Source organism: Mobula birostris, chromosome 2, assembly GCF_030028105.1.
Source record: "Mobula birostris isolate sMobBir1 chromosome 2, sMobBir1.hap1, whole genome shotgun sequence".
NCBI lineage: Eukaryota > Metazoa > Chordata > Chondrichthyes > Myliobatiformes > Myliobatidae > Mobula > Mobula birostris.
The window spans coordinates 225,168,704-225,190,577 of NC_092371.1; the positions used below are offsets into that span (position 1 = coordinate 225,168,704).

General features: G+C 41.2%; 1 protein-coding gene across 2 annotated transcripts in view; it reads left to right on the top strand.

The window, feature by feature from the left end:
- The window catches only part of themis (thymocyte selection associated), a 53,122-nt gene extending 32,929 nt beyond the window's left edge, over positions 1–20,193 (top strand). Inside the window, exons 3-8 of one of the 2 annotated variants that reach the window (XM_072251553.1) lie at positions 2,641–2,787; positions 2,902–3,096; positions 8,023–9,071; positions 11,729–11,867; positions 14,346–14,474; positions 19,588–20,193. In XM_072251553.1, coding sequence (XP_072107654.1) covers positions 2,641–2,787; positions 2,902–3,096; positions 8,023–9,071; positions 11,729–11,867; positions 14,346–14,474; positions 19,588–19,598 — 1,670 coding nt within the window. In that variant the 3' untranslated portion in view covers positions 19,599–20,193. Of the gene's footprint in view, positions 1–2,640; positions 3,097–8,022; positions 9,072–11,728; positions 11,868–14,345; positions 14,475–19,587 lie in introns of both variants that reach the window. The other variant, XM_072251551.1, reaches the window with a different exon arrangement.
- The last annotated feature ends 1,681 nt before the right edge of the window (positions 20,194–21,874 follow it).

Consider the following 21,874-nt stretch of genomic DNA (forward strand, 5'->3'; position numbering starts at 1 on the left):
TCCATTTCATTGACTTCCATGAATTTTTAACAAACACTGTGGGTCTAGGAATGTCAGGGGCGTGAATCTGACTTTTTCTGACATCAGCTTACATCAGTCATCAACCCCGAAGAATTTTGAATGTTCATTAGCTATAATGTTATCAAACGGACTGAGTAGCTAGCCACATGAAGAACTCTTGTACATCAACCAAGGAAGTAGAAATAGAAAAAGCACAATTCTTAGATTATTGCATTTCTATTAAAGACAACTGAAATACTCTAAATCCTTGTTATGCTCTGATTTATCACCTTGGATCTGTGTATTGCAAAGTTGGGGTCAGGATCAGGGGCAAAGATGGTCAGCAATGTGGGCAGGCTTGCAGATGGTGTGTGCGTTCTGTGTGTGACTGGAACCAGGGTTGGAGTTGGATTTTAGGGGTCAGGAATATGGGTGGGTTTACGTACAAACCGCAACTGAAACTTGCATGGGAGCTTTATCTGTGCGTGGGTTGAACCCCGAATGTCATTGCTGGTTTAGTATCATTGTTCATAGTCTTACGATTATCTTTGTTGTATCTTGTTATCCATAAGAAGTCCATGTCCCCATCGTTCATGAATAATGAGACTGTTGTAAATTAAAATAAACTTAGTTATTTTAAGCAACACACATCAAAGTTGCTGCGTTCACCAGCAACTTTGTGTGTTGCTTGAATTTCCAGCATCTGCAGAATTCCTCGTGTTTACGTTAATTATTTTAAACAATCTTGTATATAGGAATGACAATATATTCAATTTTTTAGGATTCAAGTATGTTTAATAATATTTGTGATTTCGTACAGTATTAAAGATACTGCAGTGTGTTACATTAAAAAACAATATTTTTAGAGTCTTGTTTTGTGTTGTAAGTAATCTGTAAATAGTTGAGGGTGTCAATTGGTCCTCAGCTGCTGGGACATCACTGTAGCGTAGTGGTTAGCAGGACGTATTACAGCTCGGGGAGTTCTGTGGTTAAGAGTTCAATTCTGGGGCCATCTGTAAGGAATTTCTTCTCCCCATCCAGTTGCTCTGGTTTCGTCCCACAGTCCAAAGATGTACTGGTTATTAGTAAGTTAATTGGTCATTGTAAATTGTCCTGTGATAGGCTAGTGCTAAAGAGATGGGTTGCTGGGCAGTGTGGCTTGTTGGGCCAAAAAAGTCCAGTCCAGTTCTAAATAAGTAAAAGTAACAAGCAAAATAGGAGCTACTTTGAGCTGTAGACTGATGAGAAAGGCATTCTACCCTGAGAAGTTTATTGAGTTCTCTAGGTTACGCCGAGAAAGTTGCTAAACAGCATTCCCTAGTGGAGGAGCAGGAAATAAATGGTAAAAACTTGTGAACACAGCATTTAACTGTATGTATCTGTGCTCTAGAAGACGTTAATCAAAGGCTCACCAGAGTCAGTAATTTGAAAATGCATTTGGTACTAACCCTAATGAATAGATACATTTTTTATCCATAGTACACCAGCTGTTAGCTTTTCTTTCAGATTTCCATGCCCGTTTAGTTGATCTGAGCTGGGTTTAAGTAAAAATTTTAATAAAGTTACATGATGTGAGAAACCATTCATTTTGTATTTCCTGAAGTATTTATGACATGTGATCTATAGCTAAGTTACTATTATAAAACAAGAACTTAAGACATAACTTATATACTATTTATTTTTAGATAGAAATTTACTTACACAGTGAGTGGTAAGGTGCTGAAGTGTGAAGCAGGGATATGGGGAAACAGATCCATAATTCCTTGAAAGTGGTGTTACAGGTAGAGAGGGTCGTAAACAGACCTTTTGGCACATTAGCTTTCATAAATCAGACTACTAAGTACAGAAGTTAGGGTGTTATGTTGAAGCTGTATAAGACGGTAAGTATTTTGTGCAAACATGAGAAAATCTGCAGATGCTGGAAATCAAACAACACACACAAAATGCTGGAGGAACTCAGCAGGCCAGGCAGCATCTATGGAAAAGAGTAAACAGTTGACATTTTGGGCGGAGACCCTTTACCAGTCCTGATGAAGGATCTTAGCCTGAAACATCAAATGTTTACTCTTTTCCATAGACGCTACCTGGTCAGCTATGTTTCTCCAGCATTTTCTGTAGTATTGTGTGCAGTTCTGACTACCTGACTACAAAAAAGATATTAGTAAGGTTGAAAGAGTAAGAGAAAATACACGAGGAAGCTGCCGGAACTTGAGGACCTGAGTTATAAGGAAGATTAAATAGGTTATGCCTTCATTCCCTGGAATGTCAAAGATTGAGTGGAGATTTGATAGAGATGTACAGAATTATGAGGGTTAACGTAGGCAGGTTTTTTCCCTCTGAGGTTGGGTGAGACTGTAACTAGAGCTTAAAGGTGAAATACTTAAGGGGAATCTGAGGGGGAATTTCTTCACTCAGAGGGTGTTGCAAGTGCAGAATGAGCTGCCAGCAGGCTGGTGGTGTGGGTTTGATTTCAACATGATGAGAGGGACATGGAGGGCTTTGGTCCAGGTGTAGGTTGATGGGACTTGGCAGAATATTCGTTCAGCATGGAGTAGATGGGCTGAAGGGCCCAATCCTATTCTGTACTGCTCCTTGACTCTAGGATGAATAGCAGCTAATTTGTGATTTTATTTTCATCAGGTTTCTTCAAGCTTCTTGTTGATCCACGCCCGTATACTAGTTTGAAGGATATCGTAAGATCGGTAAAAATTGGGGACAACCGCTTGGGTCATCCTCATTTCTGGAGCACTGTGGACATTCAGCTGAATGACATCTTCATTAAAAAAGGTGAACATATAGTGCTAAACTCTCTGGCAGAAGTGGGCGGCAAGGAGTACGTCAACTGCACAGTTATCAAAGGTGCCAAAACCAAAACGTTAAGAATTCCATTGTCATTCGAAGGAACATTTCATGAATGTGAAGATGACCAGTTTTATACTCTGAAGGAGATTGTAGAATGGAAGATCTCCAAGCACAGAAGGCGAGTTGTGAAGCTCATGAAAACAATGGCCACCTGCGAAGAGAATCCTTACAAAGAGTATTTACAGGGTGATGTGTGCCTACTGCCTGTCTATGAGGTACAAGCAGTGATGAAATGTGAGTACTTGTCTATGCTTCATCACAGTTCTGGAGATTCACTGCTTTAGCCCAGTGAAATGTTTGAGAGAAAATTTGCGGGCTAACAGGAATTTTCCTGGTACTTTAATAATAATTAATTTGCTACAGGATTCTGGAAGTTCACCACTATTTGAATAAGGTAAAGCAGAAATGTCTGTCTCAAAAGCACTGGAAGTACAAGATGCAAACATTGAGTAACTCCGTACAGGCCAAAGTGGAGAAGCTACTTGTTCTATGCCCCCTCGCCCACTAGGGGGCATCATTGACAACAGGAGTACGGCATAAACTTCCTCCCTTGAGCAATACACACTAAATGTTGGAGGAGCTCAGCAGGTCAAGCAGCATCTATGGTGGGGAAATAAATGACTGATGTTTTAATAAGCAGACAACAGTTCTGGTGAAGCATCAGTTGTTTATTTCCCTCGATAGATGCTGCCTGACCTGCTGGCTTCCTCCAGCATTTTTCATGTGTGTGTTGCTCGAGATTTCCAGCATCAGCAGAAGCTCTTGAGTCTGACTTTCCTTCACAGAGTTATAGAATCATAGTCACACGACTGAGAACAGGCCCCTCGGCTCATGTGTCCATGATGACCATCAAAGCCCACCTTAGTTATCACCACTCTTCCTCGAGGTTTGGATGAAAGCATGCATAAAAGAATACATACATGAAATGCAATCCAGTGTTAAATCAAAATAAAAAAATAAAGATCTTTATTTACTAATTCAATCTGAGAGGGGCCTCTGTAGGTCAGGGTCAACCACGGATGTTGTGTCCTAGCTGTCCAGATATGTAGGCCAGGGCAGTACAACATGGAGAGCAAGCTGTTGCCCACATAGCAAGCTCCCCCTCTCCAGGCATCTGATGAAACCAAAGGAATGGCAGAGACCAATAGAGTTTGGAACCGGCAGCATTGCAGGAGTTGTCAACATAGGACTTGGGGTCTCCAGCTCCAGATTTTTCCCACTGGGTTCACTTCCAAAGCCTTCCCTTTGATTGGGTATAGCTGCAAGGCAGTGAAGGTTTGAGATCAGAGTTTTCCTTCTAGATGGGCTGTCAACTGTGGCTGACGAGCCCCATCTGCCCAAGTTGACTGGTTTTAAGGCACCAGTAACTTGCCTCTGCTCCTTCTCCTGTCAGTCAAAATAATTCTGCCGGGCTTAGTAGCCAAGCTACATGTGAAGGGCGGGAGCTGAGCTTGGTTGTCAGCACCTATCTGAGGTGCACACCATTTGGGAACATTTAATAGAATAGGTAGAGGGAATTTATCCCACTAGCACCCCCAGCTATAACAATCCGTCATAGTTGTGTCAAGAAAGCAACCTCTCTCTCAATGCCGCAAAATAAGAGGAGCTGGTTGTGGACTACAGGAGGAATGGAGACAGGATAACCCTATTGACATCAGTGGATCTGGGGTTGAGAGGATGAACAGCTTTTAAGTTCCTCAGCATAGACATCACTGAGGATCTAACATGGTCTCTACATACCAGCTGTGTGGTGAAAAAGGCACAACAGCACCTCTTTCACCTCAGACAGTTGAAGAAGTTTGGGATGGGCCCCCAAATCCTAAGAACTTTCTACAGGGACACAATTGAGAGCATCCTGACTGGCTGCAACACTGCCTGGTATAGGAACTGTACTTCCCTCAATCACAGGACTCTGCAGAGAGTGGTGTGAACAGCCCAGCGCATCTGTAGATGTGGACTTCAAAACTATTCAGGCCATTTACAAAGACAGGTGTGTAAAAAGGGCCAAAAGGATCATTGAGGACCCAAGTCACCCCAACCACAAACTGCGGGAATAAAAGCCAGGGCCAGCAGTCTTTGAGACAGCTTCTCCCACCAGGACATCAGGCTGATTAATTCATGCTGACACAACTGTATTTCTATGTTATATTGTTATACATACTATTTATTATAAATTACTATAAATTGCTCATTGCATATTTAGACGGAGACATAACTTAAAGATTTTTACTCCTCATGTATACGAAGGATGTAAGTAATAAAGTCAGTTCAATTCAACAAAGGAACCTAATTCAATCCATCAGGTTGTTCTCTAACATAGAGAAACAAAAGACGTACTCATTTTATCTCCTTTTATCTTGTTTGGTCGCCTTTCACAATGTACTGCTATTTCTGCTAATGCATGGTTCAGATCAGTGCACACATGATTCACTACTTTCCTGAGGAAAAAATTGTCAAATTTAGCATTTCATTTCCTGTTACACAGAACAAAGAAACTTCTCAACTTTGAAATCCTTCTATGGGGTATACAGGCATCAATATTAACTGTTTCTATCCATTTTGAATGTGCATTTATCGCAGCCATGATAATTTTTCCCTTCGCAAAATTTACCCGAAACCAAGAGCTGAGAAGAGCAGCAAGAAAACGTTTGCAGTGCTTTTGACATTGCTTATCTTCCTTTGCCCTGCTAGCTGTGAGTCTCATTGTTCTGATTTGAAAAGAAACCTTGAAATGAATCTATCTGTCGCTCACCTCTATTCTCCGTATAGTGTGACACCAGTGTGTAGACAGGAACGGTGATTTTGCTGGATCATAATGAACAGGAGCTTGTGAACCCATTTGCAGCTGGGTTAATGGTTTGGGAATCTGAAATGATAATATCGTGTCGAATGTCCCAATGCGACTGTTCCAGCAGCTCGGGTTGTATTGTGGAACATAGAGAGTGAACACCTGCTTTTTGTAACATCATAGCAATTAATTCTGTGCCTTTCTCTCCTAAGAATAATTGTGGAAATTAATTGTAGTCTACAGACCGTGCTTCTAAAATGGGATGTGTTCACTTTGATATCAGAAGGCTATAATTTTGCATGACAGAAGGGACTCCAACCCATTTCGAACAAAATAGAGGGCTATGCGGTAGGGAAATTCCAGGCAGTTTCGAGAGTAGGTTACATGGTTGGCACAACATTGTGGGCTGAATAGCCTGTAAAGTGCTGTAGATTTCTATGTTCTATAAATACTCCAACTGCCCAACAGTGAGATTTTGGGAAGGTGACATTAGACATTTCACCTTGAGGAAGGATAATTAACTCCTCTCCTCCCTGGTGCTAGAGTTAAACCTTTTCAATTCTGTCCAATCTGCAAACTTAAAATCTCTCCTGTACAATTTGCACCCTTCGATCTACCCTCGGAATCATACATAAACATAGAGAACCGGGGAATGTGTAAGGAACAATAGTTTAACCTGTGGTAATGATGTAACATATTGGGGTAACAGTCCAGAAAAGTTGTACACATGTTCAGTCCTGTTGAATTCTCAGTAAATCTGGAGAAGCCATTGCTTTAGGAGGGTGATGCTCTTGTGGAATGTATTGCTACCTTATACAATGAATAGGAGCAGTTTTCATGTGTTTAACACCTGATTCATGCCTCGGAGAGACAAAAAAAACAGGTGCTACGAGGGATTAAGATATAATGTTTGATAAATCATAATTTGATTTCAGGTTATACCTGCAATGAGTAGGCATCAGTAAAATATTCAGCAGGGTCCCGCTTGGTAGACTGTTCCATGGAGACTTGGTAGATTGGATTCAAAATTGTCTTGGCCACAGAAGGCAGGGTGATAGTGTAGGGGCTATTCTACTGGAAGTCTATGATCAATGGTGGTCTGCAGATATCTGGTTGTTTATGATATGTATACAGTATATGTGATTTGGATGAAAATGTGGGTAAGTAGACAACATAAAAACAGGTAGGATTCTTGATAGCGAGGAAACTTGTCAAGGGATACAGTAGGTTACAGGTCAGAATCAGGTTTAATATCACTGGCATATGTCATGAAATTTGTTAGGTGGCAGTAGTACATTGTAATACATAATAACTGTAAATTACAGTGAGAATTTTGTAAAGATATATATATATAAAATAAGTAGTGCAAAAACAGGGGAAAAAATGATGAGGCAGTGTTCATGGGTTCAGTGTCCATTCAGAAATCTGATGGCAGAGAGGAAGAAGCCGTTCCTGAATCATTGAGTTTTTTTTATTAAGTGCAATCGTGAACAATAGCCAGATCAGAAATGTTGATCAAGTCAACTAGTTCCCAAAGAGAACTCTGATAAGCCAATCAGATGGTTCACTGAGTGTGTGCCTTCAGGCTCCTGTACCTCCTTCCTGATGGTAGCAATGAGAAAATTAGATTATGAGGACATGCAGTCCTCTTTTATTGTCATTTAATAATGCATGCATTAAGAAGTGATACAATATAAGAAAATGGCATGTTTTGGGTAATGGGGGCTATTAATGATGGATGTCACCATTTTGAGGCATTGATCCTTGAAGATGTCTTGGATGCTGTTGATCAGTTGAAACCACATGTGAGGAAATGGTTGATGTAGCTTAGTGTTGACAAGTGTGATGTACTGCACTTTGGGAGATCAAATGTAAGAGAAAAGTATGTTGTAAATGGCAAGACCCTCGGGTGCATTGAGATACAGAGTCCAAAGACATACCTATTGGAAGGTTAGTTGGCCATTGTAAATTGTCCTGTGGCTAGGGTTAAATCGGAGTTTGCTGGGCAGTGTGGCTTACAAGGGCAAAAACGGCTGTGCTGTATCTCAATCAATCGATAACTAAATAAACAGGCAAATAAATTAAATATTTTCCAAAGAGAAATAATTCCAGGTAGGTGCCTGGAAAGTGCTGCTAGGACTGGTGATAGAAGCAGATACGATATCACCATTTGAGGCAATTAGACAGGCCTATGAACAGATAGGGAGTGGAGAGATATGGACCATCTGCAGGTTGCCAGGATTAGTTTAAATTATTGTTGTGGGCAGTACAGGCATTGTAGGCCAAAGGGCATGTTGTACTGTTTTGTTGTATTTTCTATGTATGCATCTGAGAAAATAAATGACTGACTTGCTTCCGCTTTTTTCCTACAGTTGGAGTGGATATTTTACGCATACCATCTAACTTGGATGTAGAGGTTAAAGATATAACAGAAAGTTATGACCTTAACTCATTTGTACAACTATTGTCCTTAACTGATGTTTATAAAAGACCACATGAAGGCTTCCCACTGTTGGCTGTAGTTGTTGAGTGGCCGGACCAACAGTGTATTTACAAATCACTGATGACTGGAAAGCAAATTATCATCCACAGTAAACACTTATCCAACACAATAATTGCCTCTGAGAACAGAAGCGATTTAAATAGAAAGCATTTTTTAATCCCCAAAAGCTACAAGGGTCGATTTAAAAGAAGGCCGAGGGAATTCCCAACTGTCTATGACCTGATGCTTGCCATTAAAAACAATGAACCCTTGCATGTCATTGCAACAAAAGAGTTTGTCTCTGAGTATGCAGAATTTGCCTCTGTTGTTGTAGGAGATCAGTTTCTTGTCCATTGTTGCCAGAGTGTTGAAGTCACCCATGAAGGAGAGAAGTATCTAATCGAAGCTGTGGCTTGTGAAAAAATTTTGGAAAAGGACTATGAACAAGTTCTTCTTCCAACATATATGGAAGGGGGCTTTGTCGAAGTTGTCCACGATAAAAAGCAGTATGATATTTCGGATATTTGTAAAGAATTTAGCCTTCCATTTAATGTTAAAGTATCCATTAGAGATTTGTCAATCAATGACAATTTAGCTGCCTTGGCCTCATTACGAATCGAAGAAGAAATTGCCGATCCTTGTCTTCTGATCAGTTTGTCGGATAGTCCATCAGAATGCTTCAGGGTTCCAGTTCAAAGAGTGAACATGACCATTCAGGTCATGCAAGAACAAAGAGCAGACATTCCATGTCCGACGCCAACAGTCACCGTAGAGGAGATCAGTGAGGAGATGTACTACATGCTGCGGAGATATGAAAACTCCACTTTGCTTCCTCCACCCCGCCCTCCAAGAAAACCTCAGTCACCTCTCACATCGACGAAAACAATGAGGCTGTTTCCACCTCAGTCGAAGAAACCAGACCCTCCCAAATCTCCAAAGGTAAGGTGACTTTTCTTATCAGAGAAACATACCACAGCCCATTGTCTACCTAAGTCAGGAATTTCCCTAGTGCAGGGTGATGCCTGTCAGCAAGAACATCGGTGGAAACAGTACTGCTTGCCTGAGATCCCTGTGAATAAAGAATGACAGGGCTAGTTGAACTGATCTTGGTCAGCATGGGGAAACCATTTCTAGAAGTATATTTGTGATGGTGTGGTAAGTGAGGCAAGGTCCAATCTCATGTGGACTGTATATTTATTTGTTGTTCATTTCAGAGGCAGAATATCTGAAGGAGATACCAAGAATAGCTAAGACCATAAGACGTAGGTGCAAATAATTGAGCCAATTGACACATTGCACCTGTTCCGCTGTTCCATCATGGCTGATTTATTATTCCTCTCAACCACATTTTTCTGCTTTCTTCCTGTAAGCTTTGGCACCCTTATTAAGAACCTATCAGGAATTGGAGGGTGGCTAATGTAACCCCGCTTTTTAAAAAAGGAGGGAGAGAGAAACCGGGGAATTAGCCTGACATCGGTGGTGGGGAAAATGCTAGAGTCAGTTATCAAAGATGTGATAACAGCCCCTCACACCTTCTCCATGAACTGTTTGTTCTTTTGCCATCAGGCAAACGTTACAGGAGCATCAAAACTAAAACCACAAGGCTACTAAACAGCTTCCTCCCACAGGCCGTCAGACTGCTAAGTAGCTGCTCTACCTGACTCTGCTTTTGAACACTTGTAACTCGCACTGGACACTTATAACTTGATTTTAACTGACATGTGGCTGTTGTGTTTTACTATTTATTGTTATGTTAATTATTTAGTGTTGCGTTCGTTATGTTATGATTGCAGTGCTCCTGGGAAACGCTCTCATTCTGCCCTGCAGAGCTGATGTACGGTTAGAATGACAATAAAGTTTTTTGAATCTTGAATCTTGATTTGGAAAGCGGTGAAATCGTCGGACAAAGTCAGCATGGATTTGTGAAAGGAAAATCATGTCTGATGAATCTTATAGAATTTTTTGAGGATGTAACTAGTAGAGTGGATAGGGGAGAACCAGTGGATGTGGTATATTTGGATTTTCAAAAGGCTTTTGACAAGGTCCCACACAGGAGATTAGTGTGCAAACTTAAAGCACACGGTATTGGGGGTATGGTATTGATGTGGATAGAGAATTGGTTGGCAGACAGGAAGCAAAGAGTGGGAATAAACGGGACCTTTTCAGAATGGCAGGCAGTGACTAGTGGGGTACTGCAAGGCTCAGTGCTGGGACCCCAGTTGTTTACAATATATATTAATGACTTAGACGAGGGAATTAAATGCAGCATCTCCAAGTTTGCAAATGGCACGAAGCTGGACGGCAGTGTTAACTGTGAGGAGGATGCTAAGAGGATGCAGGGTGACTTGGATAGGTTAGGTGAGTGAGCAAATTCATGGCAGATGCAATTTAATGTGGATAAATGTGAAGTTATCCACTTTGGTGGCAAGAACAGGAAAACAGATTATTATCTGAAGGGTGGCCGATTAGGAAAAGAGGAGGTGCAACGAGACCTGGGTGTCATTATACACCAGTCATTGAAAGTGGGCATGCAGGTACAGCAGGCGGTGAAAAAGGCGAATGGTATGCTGGCATTTATAGCAAGAGGATTCGAGTACAGGAGCAGGGAGGTTCTACTGCAGTTGTACAAGGCCTTGGAGAGACCAGACCTGGAGTATTGTGTGCAGTTTTGGTTCCCTAATCTGAGGAAAGACATCCTTGCCATAGAGAGAGTACAAAGAAGGTTCACCAGATTGATTCCTGGGATGGCAGGACTTTCATATGAAGAAAGACTGGATCAACTAGGCTTATACTCGCTGGAATTTAGAAGATTGAGGGGGGATCTTATTGAAACATATAAAATTCTAAAGGGATTGGACAGGCTAGATGCAGGAAGATTGTTCCCGATGTTGGGGAAGTCCAGAACGAGGGGTCACAGTTTGAGGATAAAGGGGAAGCCTTTTAGGACCAAGATTAGGAAAAACTTCTTCACACAGAGAGTGGTGAACCTGTGGAATTCTCTGCCACAGGAAACAGTTGAGGCCAGTTCATTGGCTATATTTAAGAGGGAGTTAGATATGGCCCTTGTGGCTAAAAGGATCAGGGGGTATGGAGAGAAGGCAGGTACAGGGTTCTAAGTTGGATGATCAGCCATGATCATGCAGAATGGCGGTGCAGGCTCGAAGGGCCGAATGGCCTACTCCTGCATCTATTTTCTATGTTTCTATGTTTCTATCAACCTCCACTTTAAATGACTTGGCCTCCACAGTTGTCTGTGGCAATGAATTCCACAGATTAACCCTCCACTAGCTAAAGAAATTTTTCACTGTTCTAAAGGAGAAGTCTTTCTATTCTGAGGCTATACTGTATGGTGCTGTATTCCCTTACTATAGAAAATATCTTCTCCGTGTTCACTCTATCTAGGCCTTTCAAAATTCAATAGGTGTGAAAGATGGTGTATTTTGTGTTTGGGGAAAACCCAGCAGTCTGCTAAGGACAGCAATGAAAAAGCCAAGATAACTAAACTACTTTGTGTATTTATGGTTCAATTTGTTAGTATTAAATATTGGAAGTGTTTCTTTTGTATTGATACCTATTGTGTTTTATTTTAAAATTAGAGCTCACCAACAGGAAAACCAAGAAACAAAGCTAAGTCTCAGAAATTTGTCCCTGATGTCACTGCAAAACCAGAGAATATTGTTCCTATCTTAATTACAGAACCTGGTGCACCAGCAACAGATACAACGCTGCTGAAAGGTGAGTACTTTGTGATTTCTTAGTAATGTTGAAATACTCTGTGCTTTCTGGAGTCTTCAAAAACTGGAACTCATAGGATTGATTTTTAGGTATGCACAGTACTGGATAAACTCGAATCTAGGGTTTGGATTTGGTTTTAGGCTTGCCTCTCTTGGTCGATTTTCTTTTGGAGTAGGGCCACTTTTCATGATTTATGCTGTACTCATTGAAAGAAACTGCAACCCAGTCCAGGATAACTGAATTTGAAAATTGATGAGTAGCTGCCTCATTAACAGAATTTACACAAGTATTTCTTTGTGGTATTGATTTGGTACATATCAAAATCACTATTTATTCCTCTGCCATAAAATGAAAATCTTATTGCTAATGCTAAGACAAGTAGCCTTAGAATGCTGTAATGGCATATTGACTCGATGGGCTGAATGGCCTGCTTCTGCTCCTCTGTCTTGTCTTGTGATTTTGAATGCCTTCATTTTATATATGGTTTCCTGATACAATTTTAAAACAATCTTAAAACTGTCTTTCGTGTTTTAAGTGTCTTTTCAATTTAATTTATTTAATTATCATTTAACCATTCATGAATACTCGTGAATACAACCAAATGAAGCATGTGACTCTGGGGTCAAGGTGTCAAACACAATACCAACAGTCATACACAGCACAAAGCATACGCAAGATACCAAGCACAAATGGTAACACATTCATGCAATGAAAGAGTCTAAAAGTTTTGCCATCAATCTACAGTCAACAATAGAGCTTGTCTTTCTCCAAGTAAACGATGGGGAGGGGGGAGCACCATTGATTCCAGCCTGGACGATGTCACGTCACAAGGCCCCTGATGGAGCGCACCAACTCCAGTGCCTCTCTCAGGCTTGAGGCCTAATCCTCGCATATATGAATAACAAGCACATGTAGATTATCAGTAAAATACAACCACATATAGTGCAGACCATTCAATCCATTGAAATCTTCAGTCCACCACAATGAAGCTTGTTTTCTGTGAATGTTGTGGGGTGGGGTAGCACTGACTCCAGTCTGGATACTGCGCCATACCGCCCTCGCTGAAGTGCACTGCATCTTTGATAATTAAAATGCTATAAAATTGAAATGAGATGTTTGAAGAGCAATATATTGTTATTACTGATCCTATCACTGTGGGCAGGACTTGCAAAACACCTTTGGGATGCATTACAAGTGCCCTTACTAGTATCAGAATCAGGTTTAATATCACTGGCATATGTCATGAAAATTGTTGTTATGGGACAGAAGTACAATGCAATACTGTACATGATACTAATAAAAACTGTAAATTACAGTCAGAAGGGTGTATGTGTGTAAGTATGTGTATATATATATATATGTGTGTGTGTGTGTGTGTATGTATGTGTATATATGTGTGTGTATATATATATATACACACACACACACACACACACACACACACACACACACACGGTATATAAATAAAATAAATAAATTTTTAAAAGTTAAACTAAATAAGTATTGCAAAAATAGAAAAAAAAAGACTTTATAACAACCTCACTTGGAGTATTGTGAGCAGTTTTGGGTCCCTTACCTTAAAAAGGACGTGCTGAAAGTGGAGAAGTTTCAAAGAAGGTTCATGATAATGATTCCAGGATTGAATGCCTTGTCATATGAAGAGCGTTTGATAGCTCTGGGCCTGTATTCAGTGGAATTCTGAAGAATGAAGGGTGATCTCATTGAGACGTATGGAATGGTGAAAGGCTTTGATAGAGCGGATGTTTCCTATGGTGAGAGAGCCTCAGGCCAGAGGACATAGCCTCAGAATAGAGGAGCATCCTTTTAGAATGGAGATGAGGAGGAATTTCTTTAGCCAGAGAGTGGTGAATCTGTGGAATTCTTTGCCACAGGCAGCTGTGGAGGCCAAGTCTTCATATTTAAGGCAGAGGCTGATAGATTTTTGATTGGTCAGGGCATGAAGGAGTATGAGGAGGAGGCAGGAGATTGGGGCTGAGGGGAATATTGGATCAGTCATGATGAAATGGCAGAGTAGACTCAATGGGCCAAATGGCTTAATTCTACTCCTATATCTTGTGGTCTTATAAAACCCTTAATTGGGTCTTGTCCAGATGAAGGATTTCAACTTGAAACAAAAACTGTCCATTTCCCTCACTTGCCTGACTCACCGAGTTCCTCCAGCTTTCTTGTATATTGCTGCAGATTCCAACATCTGCACTCTTTTGGCTTACTTGGTGCCTAGCACTGAGATGACCTTAAAGTCTGTTGGTGCAGACCAGCTTGAAAAGTTTTGAGAACTGTTCCTTATATTCAATAGGCAAATTGTGCAAGGGATATTGCGAGGAAGCAGCTCTATAATTAGTGAACTATAAACTGTTGGTGCGATTTGAAAGTTATTAGCTTCTGATTCACGGTGTGGTTGTCCATTAATGTCACCTTTGTAAACCATGCCTGTAAATCTTTTATTCCTTACCATAGATCTTGGAAATTTGAATTTGTCTGACGAACATGACTATGAATATATTAATGAAAATGAAATTGAAGATATATGGAAACAGTTAAATGAAAACGAACACCTAAGCAAGAAAAACTGCAAGAGTGAAAAAGGTATAGTTAAATTTCTCACTGTTCTGAATGCATAGTTCCTATTTGAACCGGAAATGTCAGCTGCCAAAATTGAAGTGGTCAGTAACAATGCAAACTAGATGAGCTTGCTGTCAAAATAACAGTTGAGGCTAATAGTGGTCCCTGTGATTCTTTAATGTACGTTCATTTCATGTGAAGGACAGATGAGCATGGCTATTTAGATGTTGCTGTCTGAATTTCATTATCCCATTAATAATCTTGATACTTCTATCACAACTCAAGACATTGATTGGCATGAATTTGTTATTTTCAAGAGTAGATGTGTATTAAATTCACATCTAAAATGTTGTCATTTGAAATATCCACTTAACAATGTGTTTGCTACTTATAACTGCCAATCAGCCTCTCAGCCTTTGTAATTGAATTATTGCTTTCACTCTGATATGCTTTAATTTACTTCCTTCACTGTCCAGTCCTGAAGAAGTGTCTCGGCCTGAAACATCGACTGGTTATTCATGTCAGTAGATGCTGCCTGACCTGCTGAGTTGGAGACATAGAAAAGTTCAGCAAAGAAACAGGCCCTTCAGCCCATCTAGCCCATGCCAAACCATTTAAACGGCCTACGCCCATTGGCCTGCACCCGGATTATAGCCCTCTATACCCCTACCATCCATGTACCTATCCAAACTTATTTTAAATGTTGAAATCGAACTCTGCATGAACCATTTACCCTGGCAGTTCACTCCACCCTCTCACCACCTTCTGAATTCAGAGGTTTTCCCTCAAGTTCCCCTTAAACTTTTCACCTTTCACCCTTACATTTCTGGTTGTAGCCCCCCCCAACCTCAATGCAAAATGCTTGCTTGCATTAACCCTGTCTATGCCCCTCATAATTTTGTATACCTCTATTAAATCTCCTGTCAATCTTCTATGTTCCAAAGAATAAGGTCCTAACCTTTGCAATCTTTCCTTATAACTCAGGCCTTCCAGACACAGCAACATCCTTGTAAATTTTCTCTGTACTCTTTCAACCTTGTTTACATCTTTCCTCCAGCATTTTGTGAGTGCTGTCTTTAATTTATGTTTCAGATCTTAAAATATATACCATGGACGACCTTGTTTATGCAGGACCTAGAAAAGAAAAAAATAAAACTTTAAATACTAGCAATGTGAAATTAAAGCAGAAAATGTTGAAAACGTTCAGCAGATCAGGCCTCATTTTTAGCCGGGAAACAGTTCATGCTTAGGGCAAAGATCCTTTGTCAGAACTAGGAAACGTTCGAAACTGTAAGATATAGGAGCAGAATAGGGCCATTTGGTCCATTGAGTCTGCTCTACCTTTTCATCATGGCTGATCCATTTCCCTCTCAGCCCCAATCTCCTACCTTCCCCCCCCATATCCCTTCATGCCCTGACTAATCAAGAATCTAACAACCTCTGCCATAAATATATTCAATAACTTGGCCTCCACGGTCGACTGTGGCAATGAATACCACAGATTCACCACTGCCTGACTAAAGAAGTTCCTCCTTATCTCCATTTTAAATGGATGTCCCTCTATTCTGAGGCTCTCCCACCGTAGGAAACATCCTCTCCACGTCCACTCTGTCGGGGCCTTTCACCACTTGATTGGTTCTCATTGGGGAATCTCATTGAACCAATCATGATTTAAGTTGCAGAGAAGGTTGTGGTGTGGAGAGGACAGAGAATTACCTGGGTTAGTGTAAAGACCAAAAGAGAACCTCTCTCACCTCACTGCAGTGTCATCAGAGAGCTCTGTAAGCTGTCTGCAGCGTGGTAACCTAGAAACGTGCATGTGCAAGTGCAGTTGCTTTAAGTACTTTCCTGCAGAAAGTTAAGTTTCAATTGATCAGCTCAATGCTTGTGGTTTTAGGTGCCAGGATGATTGGTCACTCAAGTGTTATTACTTCTCACTTCGGAGAGATTGATCTGCGTGCGACGTCATTTCATTTGGACAATCCTGGGGCTGCGTGGGCAGGTGTTGTTGTGGTCAGCGGTTATAACCGTCCCACTGTTCGTGGTCATGAGGATAGAGGTTGTGTAATACGTTATGGGTAAAAAGAAAATGGACTAGCTTCTATGATAAGCGATGTTCAAACATTGTGATCAATGATAAAGGCTTCTAATTGATTCATAAACGGAAGATGCGGAGGTGTGGCCTCATACTTCACTCTGAACTTGTGTCAGAGACGGAACAGGGAGGGTGCAGTCAGATTAAAATTAACTTTATCTGTCATATGTACACTGAAACAGGAAATGTGTTGTTTTTGAATCAGCGGCCAACACAATCTCCGTGTGTGCTGAGGGCAGCCTGCGAGTGTCGCCACGCTTGTGGCACCATTGCGTGCCCACAGTCTATGCGGCCTTGGAACGTGAGAGGAAACCCAGTGGCTGCTGAGAGAACGTACGCGCTCCTTACGGACAGTGACGAGAATCGGACCCTGACCCGTAAAACTTCACGGTAGCTGCTGTGCTGGCGTGCCGCCCAGTAGCTTGGGGAAAGAATGAGGGGTGAGGTTGGCAGAGGTGGAATTGTGGGCTGAGGATGGTGGGAGCTGTGGCAGGAGAAGGGATGGAGTTTCTCTTGTATCTAATAGCAGGGCCTTTAGCTAGTGTTCTGTCCACTGTCTAGAAATCCATTTGACATGGGGGTTCCCAACTTGCTTTATGCCATGGACCATTAAGCAAGGAGTCTGTGGACCCCGGGTTGGGAACCCCTGATCTAGCAGTTAATGTCATGGGGTGGGGAGAGAAAATACTGGAATGAGAGTTGGAAAAAGTGGCAGAAGACTGCAGTTGAGTTGGTCTGTTCTCGTCTCCTGGAGGGAATGAGGCAGGAAATTTGGGTATGAGTGGTGAGGGGGATGAGCGTCTTATGATCACAAGATGCAACGATAGCAGCTCGGGCTCTCGGACGAGGCTCTGCAAGGAAGTGATTCCCTTGCGACTAGCAGAAACTGGCCTGAGGCTTCATGGAAGGGAAAGAGGAGCCCGCCCAGTTTCTCTTGGCCCAGACAGGATTGTGAAAGGCACTTGTACTGTCGAACTGATTATGGCCACGACTTCCTCCTCTGTTGTGCTGTTATGGTCAGAATTTACAAGTTTTGGCAAACTGTCCGAATTTCATGAGGGGACCTAAGACAGGAGTTAGGCCTTCCATTTCAACACATGGACACCAAACTTGATTGCATTGGATGTTATGTACTTGGAGACGGGATGTCAGCTGTCAAATGTAATCTCCCACCAACCCAGCTTTTAAAAAAAACTTTGTGCCAGACCTGTTTTCTGCTGTGCAACATTCCCTGCCTGAACCAAGTGTGTCTGTTACTGTAAATCTGTTTCCAAATGAGGAAATAAAGGGAAGTACTGTAAAACATCCTTGAAATTGTGATAAAGCTGCAAAAAAATGTGTTTCCTGCCTGAAACTCCAGCAATTTGTCTCTTCATCGCACTACCCCGTCACCAAGCGCATGACCCCCAGCCCAATCAAGTTTGCTGCAGTGTGTTGAAATAAAAGACCTAACTCCTGTTTTAGGTCCCCTCATGGCATTCTGACTCCAGTGAGTAAGGCAAGTTCATGTGGCTTTTCCTAAGGCTGTTTTTTTTTTCCTGAGTTTGGTCTGAATCCATCCAATAGGGAAGATCAGCAAAGGCTCACAGAGCTATGATTTACTGTATGTATGTAACACATAAAAAATGCCATTAACTCTTTATTCCATTCCATAAACGCTGCCTGACCTGAGTTCCTTCAGCCCTTTGTGTGTGTTGCTCTGGATTTCCAGCATCTGTAGAATCTCTTGAATTTATGATAGATGTTGCAAGATTATTATGCTATAATAGGACCTTGGAATGCTGTACCTTGCATGCTTTAATCCTTAACTGCAGCTACTGGCCTTCCTTCCCCCTTCCCTCTTCCCTCTATCCCCTCCCTCTCCCTCCCCCACCTTGCAAGCCAGCCTTTTAACATTATATATTTTCAGCCTCTAGATGATGTTAGATAGAACACACCATGATGACTGGAGTCTAAAACTTGTTAACATAGGTTTTCAGCACCTGCAAATATTCATTAAGTTCACAGTCTCTTGAGTCATTTTGTTATTTATTTGGTGGTTTGTTACCTTGGTATCATTTTCACACAGCAGGAGTCAAGATGAAAATAAACTTATTAAATAAATACATTAATTGAAAAAAACTAATGTGTCAGGATTGTCTTTCCAGTATACCATGTGATTATAGCTGTGACACTGAGGGCCCCACAACCCCTCGGGATAGGAATGTCAGTCAACATTTTTGTTAATTTTTGGTTCCCCATGAGTTACACTTTCTTGCTGCAGACACAGCTTCATAGCAAACTATATCACAGAAACAGGCCCTTCAGTCCTTCTTGTCTGTGTCAAACCATTTAAACTATCTTGTCCCATCAAACCGCACCCTGACCATAGCCCTTCATACCTCTCCCATCCATGTACCTACCCAAACTTTTAAATATTGAAATCAAAATTGTATCCATCACTTGTGCTGGCAGCTCTTTCCACACTCTCACAACCCTCTGATGAAGAAGTTTCCCCTCATGTTCCCTGTAAACATTTCATCTTTTACCCTTAACCCATGACTTCCAGTTCTAGTCTCACCCAACCTCAATGGAAAAAGCCTGCTTGTTCTACATTCTAAGGAATAAAGTTCTAACCAGTCCGATCTTTCTTTTAACTCAGTCCTCTAGTCCCAGCAATATCCTTGTAAATTTTTCCTGGACTTTTTCAATTTTATTTACATCTTTTCTTACTTTCATTTGACTAAAGAATCAGGTTCGCCTTAAATATTTTCATCTCGACTCCTGCTAAGGATTAAGGGGAACGTGGATTAACTAGCAGCAAACCTCAAGTGTACATTTTCTTAACACTTGCAAAAAAAAACTGCAGACAAGCAGGTGAGGTCCCTAATCTCAGCCACACCACTGCCCCTTGACTACACCTGGCTTCTCTGCAGTCCGCACAGTTTCCCCATTGCTTTTGCGACTTGTTCCACTTCCTTCTGGAGATTGACATTTAAGGTCAGGAATGTGCCACGGTAAACTTCTGCCTCACTGACTTAACACTGTTTGCCTTACTTTTAGAAACCCAGTAAGAAGAACGAATGTGCAACGCATTTGAGGGAACACAAGCAGGCGTCTGTTTGGAAATAAGACTTCTTCTAAGTGAATCTTCACAACATTTTCTTTCTTTGGACTTTATTTCTCAATGTGATTAAAATTCCATGTTAGGACCATTGAAGTGTTGTGGAACAACTTTTTTAACATATGAAAAGAAGATTATTGTTCCTGTTCAGCCTGAAAATCTGAAGGTGTCAAATCATTCTTCAATAGATAGGAATAGATAGATTAATTTTGGTTGTGTGACTTTTTAAATTTTGTTTTGTTATATTTTTATGACCTTGATAAATTGCAAATAATTGAAATTTATCTAAATGTGTGGAGGATTTTACTAAAAAAGAATGGTTGTTTTAGATGTTATACCTAAGCATTAATTTATTTGTTTCTCTTTTGCAATATTGAACTATTTATTTTCTATTTTCATAAACATATATGTGACCTTCAAGAACCTCCTGAGATATTGAATTTCTATTTCTGAATAAATCTATATATTATCAATGTTTGTAAATGCATGAATTGTATTGCAATTTTTGTAAATGCAACTAAAATTAAAACATTTTGTCAACAGAAGGTTTCGGTGTATTTCCGTATTTGGAGATTTTCTCCTTGGTTGCTGAGCAGACGGTGCCACGAATACGATGTTAGGTGGCTGCGTAAAGCCCCCTGGACTCCAATCTGTATTTGCAATGTTGGCATATCTTGGAGCCGGGTGGCAGAAATTGCCGCTGATCATCTCCTTCTGAGCTGGAGAACTGAGCTTTTTAGCACAAGCACTCCTGGATCACACGGAGATTGCTGCTGGCTAAGATTGCAAATTTTGCTCCAGTAGGCCAATTAGGTACAGATCTTAGTTAATTTCAGTGGATTTGGGGTCGAAAATCTGGAAATAAAGTAATGCTATTCTCCAAGTTTCTGTCAATGCAAATGGAAGAGGCAAACTGGGGAATACCTGACAACAGGGACAGCCCTGTTACCTGTATCAACAACTTCACTGTGAATAGACACCTGCTTGTTAAGTGGTGCCCACCACCCCCACATAGAATGAGCGTTAGTGTTATAGAGACATAGAACACTACAGCACAGAAACAAGCCCTTCAGCCCATCAAGTATATGCTGAACCATTAACGTGTGTAGTCCCATTGACCTGCACCTGGATCATAGCCCTCCATACCTCTCCCCCAACCATCCATGTACCTATCTCAATTTCTCTTAAATGCTGAAAACGAACCTGCATCCACCACACCCGGTGGCAACTCATTCCCCACTGTCACTACCCCCTGAGTGAGGAAGCTCCCCACCACGTTCCCCTTAAATATTCCACCCTTCACCCCTAACCCATGACCTCTAGTTCTAGTCTCATCCAACCTCTGTACAAAGATAGAGGTTGGCGTAATGAGCACCGGATAATTGGTAGGGTGATGTCGTTTGCAGAGTGGACCTTGCTTTCACATCTGAGTAGAAGAATGAGATTATCCAGGAATCTTCTATTTGTATTGAGTAATACGTATTCATGGAAGATCACTGAAAAGTATTGAATGCGCTACCTCAAGTTTCCATTATCCATCAATGATTTTTGATTCATCGATAAAACTTTTGTTTCTGAAACTGATGGTATAAGCTTCATTCTTTAGAGATAAATGCGTTGTCTAGTTTATAATTCAATGAGTAACTAACACTAGATTACGTTGCATACTATCAGACGTTCCGTTGTGAAATTTGTATTACAACACTATTTGGCCAAAACCACTTAAAATGATTTACCGATCATTCATATCTGTTGATGAGACTATGCTGTATTTATTGAGAGACTACAGGTGCTGGAAATCTTGAGCAATGCACAGAAAATACAGGAGGAACTCAACGACCACAAGATATGGGAGCAGAATTAAGCCATTTGGCCCATCAAGTAAGCTCCACCATTACATTATGGCTGATGCAATTTTCCTCTCAGCCCCAGTCTCCTGCTCTCCCCCCCCACCGTATCCCTTCATGCCCTGACCAATCAAAAGTCCACCAACCTCTGTATTAAATATGTATAAAGACTTGGCCTCCACAGCTGCCTATGGCAACAAATTCCACAGATTCACCATAGTAAAGGGCTTCCTCCTCATCACCATTCTAAAAGGATGCCTCTCAGTTCTGAGGCTGTGTCCTCTGGTTTTTGACTCTCCCAACATTGGAAACATCATCTCCACATCCACTCTATCAAGGCATATCACCATTTGATAGGTTTCAATGAGGTCACCCCCGC